At 32.9% G+C, this 15,198-nt stretch overlaps 1 protein-coding gene across 1 annotated transcript; it reads right to left on the bottom strand.

Annotated features, from left to right (window-relative positions):
* Positions 1-3,981: 3,981 nt before the first annotated feature.
* Positions 3,982-13,607, bottom strand: LOC122401358 (phospholipase A1). Its single transcript, XM_043403437.1, has 2 exons — positions 13,298-13,607; positions 3,982-4,733 (listed from the first exon to the last, which is right to left on the bottom strand). Exons 1-2 carry the CDS (start codon positions 13,605-13,607, stop codon positions 3,982-3,984), a joined length of 1,062 nt encoding a protein of 353 aa, XP_043259372.1.
* Positions 13,608-15,198: the final 1,591 nt, after the last annotated feature.

Genomic DNA, 15,198 nt, shown 5'->3' with positions numbered 1-15,198 from the left:
TTCGAACGAGCAGAGCATGCAAAAGAATACAGTCTGCCAGTATTATACACGCTGTATTATTTTTTAATAATTTGTGTGCATTTATGCATATCATGTATATGTGTATTTTTATCGATAAATTTGTATTCGGATTTTTGAAAGGTCAAAATATTTTTATGTACATTATCGTTACTTATAATACATAGTCTAAGGAAATCGGTGTTTTTTTTTTACTGTGCGTTATCGTTGTAATAAATTACGTTTTATACGAATGCCTCGCGTTGTAATTTATATCTCCGCGCAAGATCGTATTAATTCCCATTTTTTTCCGCATTTAGAAACCCTAAACCACTTAAAAACGATTTCTATTTAGAAAATAAAATAATATTAAACAAGGTAGAGTTGTCGAACAAAAATATTAACCCATCATATTTTCTTTATTTTTTCACACTCCAAAGATGATGGAATCATTTATTAATTAATTACAAAATTAAATTGAGTATGTTGAAATAAGTACTAGCCAAATAGTGTCTTAAGTCTTAGGAGGCAGTCTCTGCGACCAAGATTCATAAATAAATCATTTTTCTTAGATTTATTTAAATTAATTTACGATCAAGTTGTGTTCATTGGCTAAATTAACTACTCATTGAATATTCAGAATCATTTCAACGAAGTTTTTGGGTAAATAGTGCTCACAAAATTCTTGCACGAGAAAATAAATAGTATTTGTAATCTGTCTGGTGGTCGCATCCCCTATTTTAAAAAGCACTGATCTAATATATTATTGATATTTTAGACGTTACATCGATATCCTTCGCAAGAGAAGAATGTTCCTGGGAGGAAGGTATCGTTGTTAGGCAAATTTCGGAAACCACGGCTCTCAAGAGGAGGTAAGAATCTGCAGACACGAGTTCTTGTAGTTAAGAATCGTGTCGCGTCTATACGTCGCCCTTTCGAGGATCCCTCCGACTTTCAGTATCGATGTCTCCCGAAACACTTTTGAATCAGCGGGGGCGCCGGTTCGTCGGCTACTCAACGACGTCTGGATCCATCGACGAGCTTCCGTATAACGATAGGCTCTCTCAATACGTTCCCTTTCAAGTCTTTCAGCGAAATTGCTCATAGTAATGTTTCCAGCTAGTTTTTATAGAACCGCCGGACTCGTGAGAACCTCGAAAGCCTTAACACGTTTTGCGTCGGACCGATTTTTGGCCATATACTTTCCCTTCGGGCTGTGTGAGTCCTGTGTGCCCCAAGCATCACGTTTAGTAGTTTTGCTTCCGACGTATGACTTGCAATACTTATTATGATAGTCCAAAAACTACATTTATCATGAAAAATAGAATTTGAAATGCACAACAGAGCAATAAATTCAATATAAATTTTATTCTCTTAAAATAACAAAGATTTAACATATATTTCAAATAACTAGAAAATTTGGAAAGTTTTGTGGAGAGGCATGCTTCCCTGAAAAATGTAAACAAGTAATAATACAACATAGTATATTTAGTTATTGTACATAATAGATTACATATCATACAGTATGAGTTATTTCATCTTCAACAACGTCTAATTACTATTTCTTTTGTACCAAGATCGTATACATAATTTTTGTTGATAGCAATTCCAATTAGTTCGAAAAGGCTTTACAGCTACTCGCAAACGAACATTATAATTTAAGTCTTTTCTTATGCTATCCGTTTACAAAACGATTGTTCGCGATAGCGACGAATGGAAGGAAGATTGCTCGCAATAGTTACCGTGTACATCATACAAAAAATATTTATTTAATAGTAATACTCCGTATTAATATTGTTTAGGCGTTAAAAAAAATATTTCTCTGGTTATTGCGTTCAATGTTTTTTCTCGTGGAAGCATAGTTAATCTAGTAACAATTGCATAATAAAGTTGTTAAATATTTCAAGTATGCGGTTCGTTCGGTGTGCGAAGTCGTTTATTATACTTTGAACGCGCGTGTCATAGCAATTGATCGATTACACAATGACGCTCGCAAAGATGGATTGAAAAACAGTTGTCCGGTCAATGGACATTGTCTGGAATACATTTATGGCGGCTCAGTGGAGCGGGTAACGGGATCGATCGGTCGGTAGATCACGGATACGAGATTTTTCCGGACGACACGTACCGTGTCCGAATACGCAATCGCATTCCGAGTTTGAACTGTACGCTTCGTGGTACCGTACGAAGGTCCACTTGTCCGCGAACACCTGTGCTCGTCGATTAGTTCAGCAAAATCAATTTCGAGTAAACACCGTGCCCATAACTAGTATAATGGTTACAGCTATGAAAATAATCGGGACTAATATTTCCCGCAACTTTCTTCTGAGATATTCTCCGATATCGCTGACAGTTTCTGACACACGTCCAATTCAATGTTTACGATTAACGATTGTTTTTTGAAAACGAATGAAAATAGTAAGTATAAATTTAGGTTGGCTCGGTGTAAAACTGATAAACGGAAATGTTCGTTCCTTTTGGAACAACATATTATAATATTGATATTTGAAGTTTAATACTGTGTTATAACTATTAATATTGTAAGTTAATGTTATAAGTTTAATATTACAATAAGTTAATATATATACTAATTCATTGTATGTTTCTTTCAGGAAGCTGTCCTGAAATACACGAGTACATACTCGTGCATCATATGTGACGCACGGAAGTGTGTCAACGGGAAACGTTCGTGCATCATATATGGTGCTTGGGTAGGAAATGGATTTAAATGGGACACACTGTGTACTATGGAGCTGTGGAAGAGCCTTTTTTAATATCTTGCTGACTTCACCTTCTGTATAGGTGAGTGACAAAGTTGATTTTACAATTACGTGGGATTAATATAATTTCAAATAAAGAAATCAATTTCTTTTGTACTATCTTGAAAATATCGTAATAAAATTTGAAAACGATCGGTTCGAAATTCTGAATATTTTCTATATTTAACTGTTCCAAGAAAAGGAAAAAGGCCTGGAAATTAAATACTTCTGTTCGAAATAGCGTCGTTCTATTAATTTTTGAAATGTTGACTTCCCGATGGCTGATTTAATAGAGAAACTAGTCAAGATTAATAGTGTCTGCCTTAAATATGCAATGGTTTTCGGTTTCTGAAAGTTCTGGTTGCGAAACATACTTATGTACAGTCATTGACTCTTCTACCGCGAGAACAGATTCCGTAAAATCATCTCTTCGATCATATTTACCTTTTTCCTTCTCTCCAAGTATATACAAATTTTTCATTATCGTAGCATTGAAATGGTTGCTCGATCATACATTATTTCTAGATGTTACAGTGGTCGGAATTTGGCTATAACTAAACTCGTATTAATTACGAATCTTTCATGTTTATTTATTTCAAACAAATAGAATGGCTGGAATTTGAGATTATACAGTGATATCAATTTTAACTTTTTTTCATCTAAAAAATTTTAAAATATCACTGAAATTCGTATAAATAAACCTTGTAAGTTTGACTGCGAAAGGTCTTACAGTTTGTTCACAAAAAATTCCATAAGAAAGCCTGAAAAAACGCGCTTCACACAAGAAGACTTAAAAAACAGTCTTTAAAAATGTTATATATTAGTTATTTTCTGCTTTCTATTGTTTTTTAATCATTTCTTCAATAATACTATCAATATTCTAGCCATTTTTATACCAAATAGTCTTCTCATAGAAATTTCGTCCACTGCACAAAGCTGGAAAAAATTAGCAATCAGTATTTTATTAAAATGTTATTGAAGCATTTTTTGGGATCTCGTATTGCCCAAAACTGACTAACATGGCGTCGCTATCACGAAACCGCATTTCACGAGCGAAACTTCTTCGCAGCCCGCCTTAGTAATTTCCGAATTCTCCGACGCGATTAATTTACCATCGTTCAGAGCTGTGCATCGGTTCACAAATCGTCTCGTGCACATCGTACAGAATTCAGTCCATCGCGACGAATGTCATATCATGCCGCAACCGGTAAACTCACCCTCTCTGTTACCAAGAAACGGGCTTCTTGTCCGGCAGGCAGCACCTAGGGTCACCGTGTCCATTCCCGTACTTGGGACAATACGGTGGGTGCTTTCCAGTGAAACAGAAGGACCCCCTGGTCTCGATCGGCGTGTGCTGGCCCATGGGCACGTATTCCCCGGCCCTGACAGCGATTCTGGGCCCGGAGGGACACCTTCTGGAGCACGGCTCCGCCATGGATCCCAGGCCGCCGTTGTCGATGCTCTGCGCCATGTAACAAACGACCCAGACGTGACTGCACAGCTGATCGTTCGGTTTGTTCTCGCAGAACGGCTGCACCTTGCCGCCGTTCACGCAGAAATCCACGTGGCCCATGCGTCCGCTCTCCCCGTAATATCCGGCGTTCGTGTGAATCACCTCGACGAAGTCGGCGTCGCCGCTGTCCAGTCGATTCACGTAACCGGGACGCAGCAGAGGCCTGGCCGGGTCCAGACCGATTATTCGATGCATCCTAAACAGCAGAAAGTTCGCCATGATCCCGCAAACGTGGGCGCCCAACGAGTGTCCCACGCAGGTTGTCCTCGAGATCGGCAGGCCCAGGTTTCGCAAGGTCGTTAAAGTCCCGGCCAGGCAACGGGCCACGGGACGAAGATTCGCCACCGCTGCTGGGTAACACGGTGCCGCGCACAAAGCACCCCAGTCGACCAGGAACACGTTGTAACTGCCGTTTCTCAGGTAAGCGTCGCGGAGGACGGCGATAGGTAGGGTGTCGTCGCCCCCTGGAGATGCGAATTTTGGTTAATAGGCGAAGGATGTCTTGATTTTAAAAGTATTTCAACGTTGTCGAAGAAGAATGTCAACCCTTAAATGCACAGTGTCTCAGAAATGAAACACTGTATTTAACTTTTAGTTAAAGTATTGACCGTAGTGAAAGTTTTACTTTTGGCTGTATGCCATATTGGTTTAAACGAGGTATGAAAAGATTGGAGATTTATTCTTGCTAAAAAGATATTTTATAGGTGAGTAACTGTATTTTATGCTGATAAGTGAGTATGTCCAAGTGAATTAGTGCAGTTTTGCAAGCAAAAAGGTTGTGAAAATAAATAATATCTCTTCGATGGTAGTCTCGTTAGATTACATATTAACGAATAATCGAAAGAAAAATTGAAATTAAAGGATAATTTGGAGAAAAAATGTAGAATCCTAGAACAGTGGGATCAAATATCTTATTATTGTTGAAGCATAATAAAGAGAATGCCAAAGTAAATTATAGCAATTTTGCAAACAAAAAGGTGGTGAATAAGATGTCTCCGCGATCGTAGTCCCATTAGATTAGATATTAACGAATAATCGAAAGAAAAAGTGGAACTGAAGGATAATTTAGAGAAAAAAAGTAGAATCCTACAACAGTGAAACTAAATATCTTTGAATTATTGTAGAAATCTAATAAAGAGAATGCCAAAGTAAATTATAGCAATTTTGCAAGCAAAAAGGTGGTGAATAAGATGTCTCTTTAATCGTAGTTCTATTAGATTAGATATTAACGAATAATCGAAAGAAAAAGTGAAACTGAAGGATAATTTAGAGAAAAAATGTAGAATCTTACAACATTGGGACCAAATATCTTCGAATTATCGTAAAAATCTAATGAACAAAGAAAATTATTGCAATTTTGCAAGCAGAAAGGTGGTGAATAAGATGTCTCCTCGATCGTAGTCCCATTAGATTAGATATTAACGAATAATCGAAAGAAAAAGTGAAACTGAAGGATAATTTAGAGAAAAAAAGTAGAATCTTACAACATTGGGACCAAATATCTTCGAATTATCGTAAAAATCTAATGAACAAAGAAAATTATTGCAATTTTGCAAGCAGAAAGGTGGTGAATAAGATGTCTCTTTGTTCGTAGTCCCATTAGATTAGATATTAACGAATAATCGAAAGAAAAAGTGAAACTGAAGGATAATTTAGAGAAAAAAAGTAGAATCCTACAACAGTGAAACTAAATATCTTTGAATTATTGTAGAAATCTAATAAAGAGAATGCCAAAGTAAATTATAGCAATTTTGCAAGCAAAAAGTTGGTGAATAAGATGTCTCTTTAATCGTAGTTCCATTAGATTAGATATTAACGAATAATCGAAAGAAAAAGTGAAACTGAAGGATAATTTAGAGAAAAAATGTAGAATCTTACAACATTGGGACCAAATATCTTCGAATTATCGTAAAAATCTAATGAACAAAGAAAATTATTGCAATTTTGCAAGCAGAAAGGTGGTGAATAAGATGTCTCTTTGTTCGTAGTCCCATTAGATTAGATATTAACGAATAATCGAAAGAAAAAGTGAAACTGAAGGATAATTTAGAGAAAAAAAGTAGAATTTTACAACATTGGGACCAAATATCTTCGAATTATCGTAAAAATCTAATGAACAAAGAAAATTATTGCAATTTTGCAAGCAGAAAGGTGGTGAATAAGATGTCTCTTTGTTCGTAGTCCCATTAGATTAGATATTAACGAATAATCGAAAGAAAAAGTGAAACTGAAGGATAATTTAGAGAAAAAAAGTAGAATCCTACAACAGTGAAACTAAATATCTTTGAATTATTGTAGAAATCTAATAAAGAGAATGCCAAAGTAAATTATAGCAATTTTGCAAGCAAAAAGTTGGTGAATAAGATGTCTCTTTAATCGTAGTTCTATTAGATTAGATATTATCGAATAATCGAAAGAAAAATTGATATTGATGGATAATTTAGAGAAAAAAAGTTGAATTCTAGAACAGTGGGATCAAATATCTTATTATTCTTGAAGCTTAATAAAGAGAATGCCAAAGTAAATTATAGCAATTTTGTAAGCAGAAAGGTGGTGATTATGATGTCTCCTCGATCGTAGTCTCATTAGATTAAATATTAACGAATAATTGAAAGAAAAATTGAAACTGAAGGATAGTTTAGAGAAAAAAGTAGAATCCTACAACAGTGGGACCAAATATCTTCGAATTATCGTAAAAATCGAATGAACAAAGAAAATTATTGCAATTTTGCAAGCAGAAAGGTGGTGAATAAGATGTCTCTTTGTTCGTAGTCCCATTAGATTAGATATTAACGAATAATCGAAAGAAAAAGTGAAACTGAAGGATAATTTAGAGAAAAAAAGTAGAATCCTACAACAGTGAAACTAAATATCTTTGAATTATTGTAGAAATCTAATAAAGAGAATGCCAAAGTAAATTATAGCCATTTTGCAAGCAAAAAGTTGGTGAATAAGATGTCTCTTTAATCGTAGTTCTATTAGATTAGATATTATCGAATAATCGAAAGAAAAATTGATATTGATGGATAATTTAGAGAAAAAAAGTTGAATTCTAGAACAGTGGGATCAAATATCTTATTATTCTTGAAGCTTAATAAAGAGAATGCCAAAGTAAATTATAGCAATTTTGTAAGCAGAAAGGTGGTGATTAAGATGTCTCCTCGATCGTAGTCTCATTAGATTAAATATTAACGAATAATTGAAAGAAAAATTGAAACTGAAGGATAGTTTAGAGAAAAAAGTAGAATCCTACAACAGTGGGACCAAATATCTTCGAATTATCGTAAAAATCGAATGAACAAAGAAAATTATTGCAATTTTGCAAGCAGAAAGGTGGTGAATAAGATGTCTCTTTGTTCGTAGTCCCATTAGATTAGATATTAACGAATAATCGAAAGAAAAAGTGAAACTGAAGGATAATTTAGAGAAAAAAAGTAGAATCCTACAACAGTGAAACTAAATATCTTTGAATTATTGTAGAAATCTAATAAAGAGAATGCCAAAGTAAATTATAGCAATTTTGCAAGCAAAAAGTTGGTGAATAAGATGTCTCTTTAATCGTAGTTCTATTAGATTAGATATTATCGAATAATCGAAAGACAAATTGAAATTGAAGGATAATTTAGAGAAAAAATGTAGAATCCTACAACAGTGAAACTAAATATCTTTGAATTATTGTAGAAATCTAATAAAGAGAATGCCAAAGTAAATTATTGCAATTTTGCAAGCAAAAAGGTGGTGAATAAGATGTCTCTTTAATCGTAGTTCTATTAGATTAGATATTATCGAATAATCGAAAGAAAAATTGATATTGATGGATAATTTAGAGAAAAAAAGTTGAATTCTAGAACAGTGGGATCAAATATCTTATTATTCTTGAAGCTTAATAAAGAGAATGCCAAAGTAAATTATAGCAATTTTGTAAGCAGAAAGGTGGTGATTAAGATGTCTCCTCGATCGTAGTCTCATTAGATTAAATATTAACGAATAATTGAAAGAAAAATTGAAACTGAAGGATAGTTTAGAGAAAAAATGTAGAATCTTACAACATTGGGACCAAATATCTTCGAATTATCGTAAAAATCGAATGAACAAAGAAAATTATTGCAATTTTGCAAGCAGAAAGGTGGTGAATAAGATGTCTCTTTGTTCGTAGTCCCATTAGATTAGATATTAACGAATAATCGAAAGAAAAAGTGAAACTGAAGGATAATTTAGAGAAAAAAAGTAGAATCCTACAACAGTGAAACTAAATATCTTTGAATTATTGTAGAAATCTAATAAAGAGAATGCCAAAGTAAATTATAGCAATTTTGCAAGCAAAAAGTTGGTGAATAAGATGTCTCTTTAATCGTAGTTCTATTAGATTAGATATTATCGAATAATCGAAAGAAAAATTGATATTGATGGATAATTTAGAGAAAAAAAGTTGAATTCTAGAACAGTGGGATCAAATATCTTATTATTCTTGAAGCTTAATAAAGAGAATGCCAAAGTAAATTATAGCAATTTTGTAAGCAGAAAGGTGGTGATTATGATGTCTCCTCGATCGTAGTCTCATTAGATTAAATATTAACGAATAATTGAAAGAAAAATTGAAACTGAAGGATAGTTTAGAGAAAAAAGTAGAATCCTACAACAGTGGGACCAAATATCTTCGAATTATCGTAAAAATCGAATGAACAAAGAAAATTATTGCAATTTTGCAAGCAGAAAGGTGGTGAATAAGATGTCTCTTTGTTCGTAGTCCCATTAGATTAGATATTAACGAATAATCGAAAGAAAAAGTGAAACTGAAGGATAATTTAGAGAAAAAAAGTAGAATCCTACAACAGTGAAACTAAATATCTTTGAATTATTGTAGAAATCTAATAAAGAGAATGCCAAAGTAAATTATAGCCATTTTGCAAGCAAAAAGTTGGTGAATAAGATGTCTCTTTAATCGTAGTTCTATTAGATTAGATATTATCGAATAATCGAAAGAAAAATTGATATTGATGGATAATTTAGAGAAAAAAAGTTGAATTCTAGAACAGTGGGATCAAATATCTTATTATTCTTGAAGCTTAATAAAGAGAATGCCAAAGTAAATTATAGCAATTTTGTAAGCAGAAAGGTGGTGATTAAGATGTCTCCTCGATCGTAGTCTCATTAGATTAAATATTAACGAATAATTGAAAGAAAAATTGAAACTGAAGGATAGTTTAGAGAAAAAAGTAGAATCCTACAACAGTGGGACCAAATATCTTCGAATTATCGTAAAAATCGAATGAACAAAGAAAATTATTGCAATTTTGCAAGCAGAAAGGTGGTGAATAAGATGTCTCTTTGTTCGTAGTCCCATTAGATTAGATATTAACGAATAATCGAAAGAAAAAGTGAAACTGAAGGATAATTTAGAGAAAAAAAGTAGAATCCTACAACAGTGAAACTAAATATCTTTGAATTATTGTAGAAATCTAATAAAGAGAATGCCAAAGTAAATTATAGCAATTTTGCAAGCAAAAAGTTGGTGAATAAGATGTCTCTTTAATCGTAGTTCTATTAGATTAGATATTATCGAATAATCGAAAGACAAATTGAAATTGAAGGATAATTTAGAGAAAAAATGTAGAATCCTACAACAGTGAAACTAAATATCTTTGAATTATTGTAGAAATCTAATAAAGAGAATGCCAAAGTAAATTATTGCAATTTTGCAAGCAAAAAGGTGGTGAATAAGATGTCTCTTTAATCGTAGTTCTATTAGATTAGATATTATCGAATAATCGAAAGAAAAATTGATATTGATGGATAATTTAGAGAAAAAAAGTTGAATTCTAGAACAGTGGGATCAAATATCTTATTATTCTTGAAGCTTAATAAAGAGAATGCCAAAGTAAATTATAGCAATTTTGTAAGCAGAAAGGTGGTGATTAAGATGTCTCCTCGATCGTAGTCTCATTAGATTAAATATTAACGAATAATTGAAAGAAAAATTGAAACTGAAGGATAGTTTAGAGAAAAAATGTAGAATCTTACAACATTGGGACCAAATATCTTCGAATTATCGTAAAAATCGAATGAACAAAGAAAATTATTGCAATTTTGCAAGCAGAAAGGTGGTGAATAAGATGTCTCTTTGTTCGTAGTCCCATTAGATTAGATATTAACGAATAATCGAAAGAAAAAGTGAAACTGAAGGATAATTTAGAGAAAAAAAGTAGAATCCTACAACAGTGAAACTAAATATCTTTGAATTATTGTAGAAATCTAATAAAGAGAATGCCAAAGTAAATTATAGCAATTTTGCAAGCAAAAAGTTGGTGAATAAGATGTCTCTTTAATCGTAGTTCTATTAGATTAGATATTATCGAATAATCGAAAGAAAAATTGATATTGATGGATAATTTAGAGAAAAAAAGTTGAATTCTAGAACAGTGGGATCAAATATCTTATTATTCTTGAAGCTTAATAAAGAGAATGCCAAAGTAAATTATAGCAATTTTGTAAGCAGAAAGGTGGTGATTATGATGTCTCCTCGATCGTAGTCTCATTAGATTAAATATTAACGAATAATTGAAAGAAAAATTGAAACTGAAGGATAGTTTAGAGAAAAAAGTAGAATCCTACAACAGTGGGACCAAATATCTTCGAATTATCGTAAAAATCGAATGAACAAAGAAAATTATTGCAATTTTGCAAGCAGAAAGGTGGTGAATAAGATGTCTCTTTGTTCGTAGTCCCATTAGATTAGATATTAACGAATAATCGAAAGAAAAAGTGAAACTGAAGGATAATTTAGAGAAAAAAAGTAGAATCCTACAACAGTGAAACTAAATATCTTTGAATTATTGTAGAAATCTAATAAAGAGAATGCCAAAGTAAATTATAGCCATTTTGCAAGCAAAAAGTTGGTGAATAAGATGTCTCTTTAATCGTAGTTCTATTAGATTAGATATTATCGAATAATCGAAAGAAAAATTGATATTGATGGATAATTTAGAGAAAAAAAGTTGAATTCTAGAACAGTGGGATCAAATATCTTATTATTCTTGAAGCTTAATAAAGAGAATGCCAAAGTAAATTATAGCAATTTTGTAAGCAGAAAGGTGGTGATTAAGATGTCTCCTCGATCGTAGTCTCATTAGATTAAATATTAACGAATAATTGAAAGAAAAATTGAAACTGAAGGATAGTTTAGAGAAAAAAGTAGAATCCTACAACAGTGGGACCAAATATCTTCGAATTATCGTAAAAATCGAATGAACAAAGAAAATTATTGCAATTTTGCAAGCAGAAAGGTGGTGAATAAGATGTCTCTTTGTTCGTAGTCCCATTAGATTAGATATTAACGAATAATCGAAAGAAAAAGTGAAACTGAAGGATAATTTAGAGAAAAAAAGTAGAATCCTACAACAGTGAAACTAAATATCTTTGAATTATTGTAGAAATCTAATAAAGAGAATGCCAAAGTAAATTATAGCAATTTTGCAAGCAAAAAGTTGGTGAATAAGATGTCTCTTTAATCGTAGTTCTATTAGATTAGATATTATCGAATAATCGAAAGACAAATTGAAATTGAAGGATAATTTAGAGAAAAAATGTAGAATCCTACAACAGTGAAACTAAATATCTTTGAATTATTGTAGAAATCTAATAAAGAGAATGCCAAAGTAAATTATTGCAATTTTGCAAGCAAAAAGGTGGTGAATAAGATGTCTCTTTAATCGTAGTTCTATTAGATTAGATATTATCGAATAATCGAAAGAAAAATTGATATTGATGGATAATTTAGAGAAAAAAAGTTGAATTCTAGAACAGTGGGATCAAATATCTTATTATTCTTGAAGCTTAATAAAGAGAATGCCAAAGTAAATTATAGCAATTTTGTAAGCAGAAAGGTGGTGATTAAGATGTCTCCTCGATCGTAGTCTCATTAGATTAAATATTAACGAATAATTGAAAGAAAAATTGAAACTGAAGGATAGTTTAGAGAAAAAATGTAGAATCTTACAACATTGGGACCAAATATCTTCGAATTATCGTAAAAATCGAATGAACAAAGAAAATTATTGCAATTTTGCAAGCAGAAAGGTGGTGAATAAGATGTCTCTTTGTTCGTAGTCCCATTAGATTAGATATTAACGAATAATCGAAAGAAAAAGTGAAACTGAAGGATAATTTAGAGAAAAAAAGTAGAATCCTACAACAGTGAAACTAAATATCTTTGAATTATTGTAGAAATCTAATAAAGAGAATGCCAAAGTAAATTATAGCAATTTTGCAAGCAAAAAGTTGGTGAATAAGATGTCTCTTTAATCGTAGTTCTATTAGATTAGATATTATCGAATAATCGAAAGACAAATTGAAATTGAAGGATAATTTAGAGAAAAAATGTAGAATCCTACAACAGTGAAACTAAATATCTTTGAATTATTGTAGAAATCTAATAAAGAGAATGCCAAAGTAAATTATTGCAATTTTGCAAGCAAAAAGGTGGTGAATAAGATGTCTCTTTAATCGTAGTTCTATTAGATTAGATATTATCGAATAATCGAAAGAAAAATTGATATTGATGGATAATTTAGAGAAAAAAAGTTGAATTCTAGAACAGTGGGATCAAATATCTTATTATTCTTGAAGCTTAATAAAGAGAATGCCAAAGTAAATTATAGCAATTTTGTAAGCAGAAAGGTGGTGATTAAGATGTCTCCTCGATCGTAGTCTCATTAGATTAAATATTAACGAATAATTGAAAGAAAAATTGAAACTGAAGGATAGTTTAGAGAAAAAAAGTAGAATCCTACAACAGTGGGACCAAATATCTTCGAATTATCGTAAAAATCGAATGAACAAAGAAAATTATTGCAATTTTGCAAGCAGAAAGGTGGTGAATAAGATGTCTCCTCGATCGTTGTCCCATTAGATTAGATATTAATGAATAATCGAGAGAATAATTGAAAGGATAATTTAAAGACCAGAACCAAGTGTTTTTGTACTCCATAAATCGAGTGCCCAAACTTTAGCAAGTATTGTTTAAATGCACCTGCGTATCCGTGTATGAGAAGGACGTTCTCCTTGGTCGGATCGTAATCCTGTCTCAGCCAATCCGACTCCCTAGAGTCGAGTTCTCGCCTTGGACGATTGTTCGCGTAAAGGTAGACGCGCACATCGGGATCAGGGCAGGAATCACGATCGTTTCCTCGTCTCCATACGCACTTTTCGTAGTCGTATTGGCCCGCGAGGCCGTTCTGGATGGCTTCCTGGATCGGACCGAGCGGTTTCTTCGCCGAGGTCTCGATCGCGAAGAGCAACGTCGCCAGGAGCAACCAGGACATCGTGATCGACGAAACCATCTCAGCGACACGAGACGTTTGTCGACCCGCGCGATACGACAACTGATCGTGTGCAGGCCGATTCTTCGTACGCCGCTTTGTCCTTCGTCGGACTCCCACTTTTTTCACCTGTCGATGACTGTTAGATGATTTGGGGAACGAAGGGCGCGCGAGGAGGGGCAGCCGTTTCGCCTACGGCCGTCGACACCACGTGGAATCGCGGATACATGCGAAACCGAAGTGTCAAGGTCGTCGATTATCCACCTCGCCTTAGAGTTATCACTTTCGATGCAAAATATTTGCGTCATCTCGATCGATTATGGTAATTTATCGGGGTAATTTATCGGGGAACGCGAATTTTAAATCGAGAAGAAAAAAACTTGTTCCCTCGAACTAATACGGAAGCGCAACGTGTCGCAACGGACCGAACGTTTCTGACTTCATTTTTCTAATTAATATTCTTTCGAGGGATACCAATCGGTTTCGAGTAACAAAATTGAATTCCAGTTAGGGGGAAAAATATGTTGATGCTAGGTAAGTGTTTTCAGGTTTGATGAACGTTTTGAAACTGCCGTGACAAACGAAGGAAATGTTTATTTAATTTTCTCTTAATTGCTGGTTCACCGAGCGATTATTTAAAATAAATAATTCAGTAGTTTCGTATTTTTTTTCGTTCTATTTATTGTATCGAACACACGTAGATAGGATTTGAGGGTTGACAAAATTGAGAGTTTAAATAAAATAATATGAAAATATTCAAACTTGATTTATACGGGGAATAATGTTTATTTCAATTTAAACTCTTATCAAAATTCTAATAAAATTGCTTGAATTTCTGTCGCGAAAGCAAACATTAATTATTTGTTGGTTCTCTTAATTGTTGGTTCATCGAGCGATTATTTAAAATAAATAATTCAGTAGTTTCGTATTTTTTTTCGTTCTATTTATCGAATACATGGATAGGATTTGAAGATTGACAAAATTTAGATTTTGAACTAAATAAAGTGAAAATAGTCAAACTTCACCGTTCATCGAGCAATTATTTAAAATAAATAATTCAGTAGTTTCGTATTTTTTTTTTTGTTCTATTTATCGCATACGTAGATAGGATTTGAAGATTGACAAAATTGAGATTTTAAACAAAATAAAGTAAAAATATCCAAACTAGATTTATACGTGGAATAATATTTGTTTCAAATTAAACTCTTATCAGAATTCTAATAAAATTGCTTGAATTTCTATCACGAAAGCAAACATTATTTATTTGTAATTTGATTGCGTCGCCATGACTATAATAACGATGGTGGTTAATATTTATTTTAAAGTATATAATTCACAACAAAAGTTTTTGACCAGACTGTTGATAATAATATCAACGAAAAAGATTGAAAGTGTCGGTTACTAGGTCAGGGTCGAAATTTGGTACACTTATTTTAAAGGTCATTGGAATAAGGAATGAGTGAGTTCCATGGGAAAGTTGCGAAAGTGCATCAGGACGCCTTTAGAAACTCCAATGAGTGAAAATTTGGCACTGCAGTTTGCATTGAAATCGGTGGTACAACTTTCTTGTTTATATTTTATTATACCCACCTTCATATTGTCGACGTTATTT

The sequence above is a fragment of the Colletes gigas genome, unplaced genomic scaffold (genome assembly GCF_013123115.1).
Source record: "Colletes gigas isolate AHSC1104 unplaced genomic scaffold, ASM1312311v1 Colletes_gigas_Sc00024, whole genome shotgun sequence".
In the NCBI taxonomy this organism is placed as follows: Eukaryota; Metazoa; Arthropoda; class Insecta; order Hymenoptera; family Colletidae; genus Colletes; species Colletes gigas.
The sequence above is the reverse complement of the archived record's forward strand: the minus strand, read 5'-3'. Positions and strand labels throughout refer to the sequence as shown.

Coding starts and splice junctions, on each gene's coding strand:
- LOC122401358 (XM_043403437.1), bottom strand. CDS start 13,607: ATGGTTTCGTCGATCACGATGTCCTGGTTGCTCCTGGCGACGTTGCTC. Junction 4,734..13,297: donor TCTCATACACGGATACGCAG/GTGCATTTAAAC, acceptor TCGCATCTCCAG/GGGGCGACGACACCCTACCT.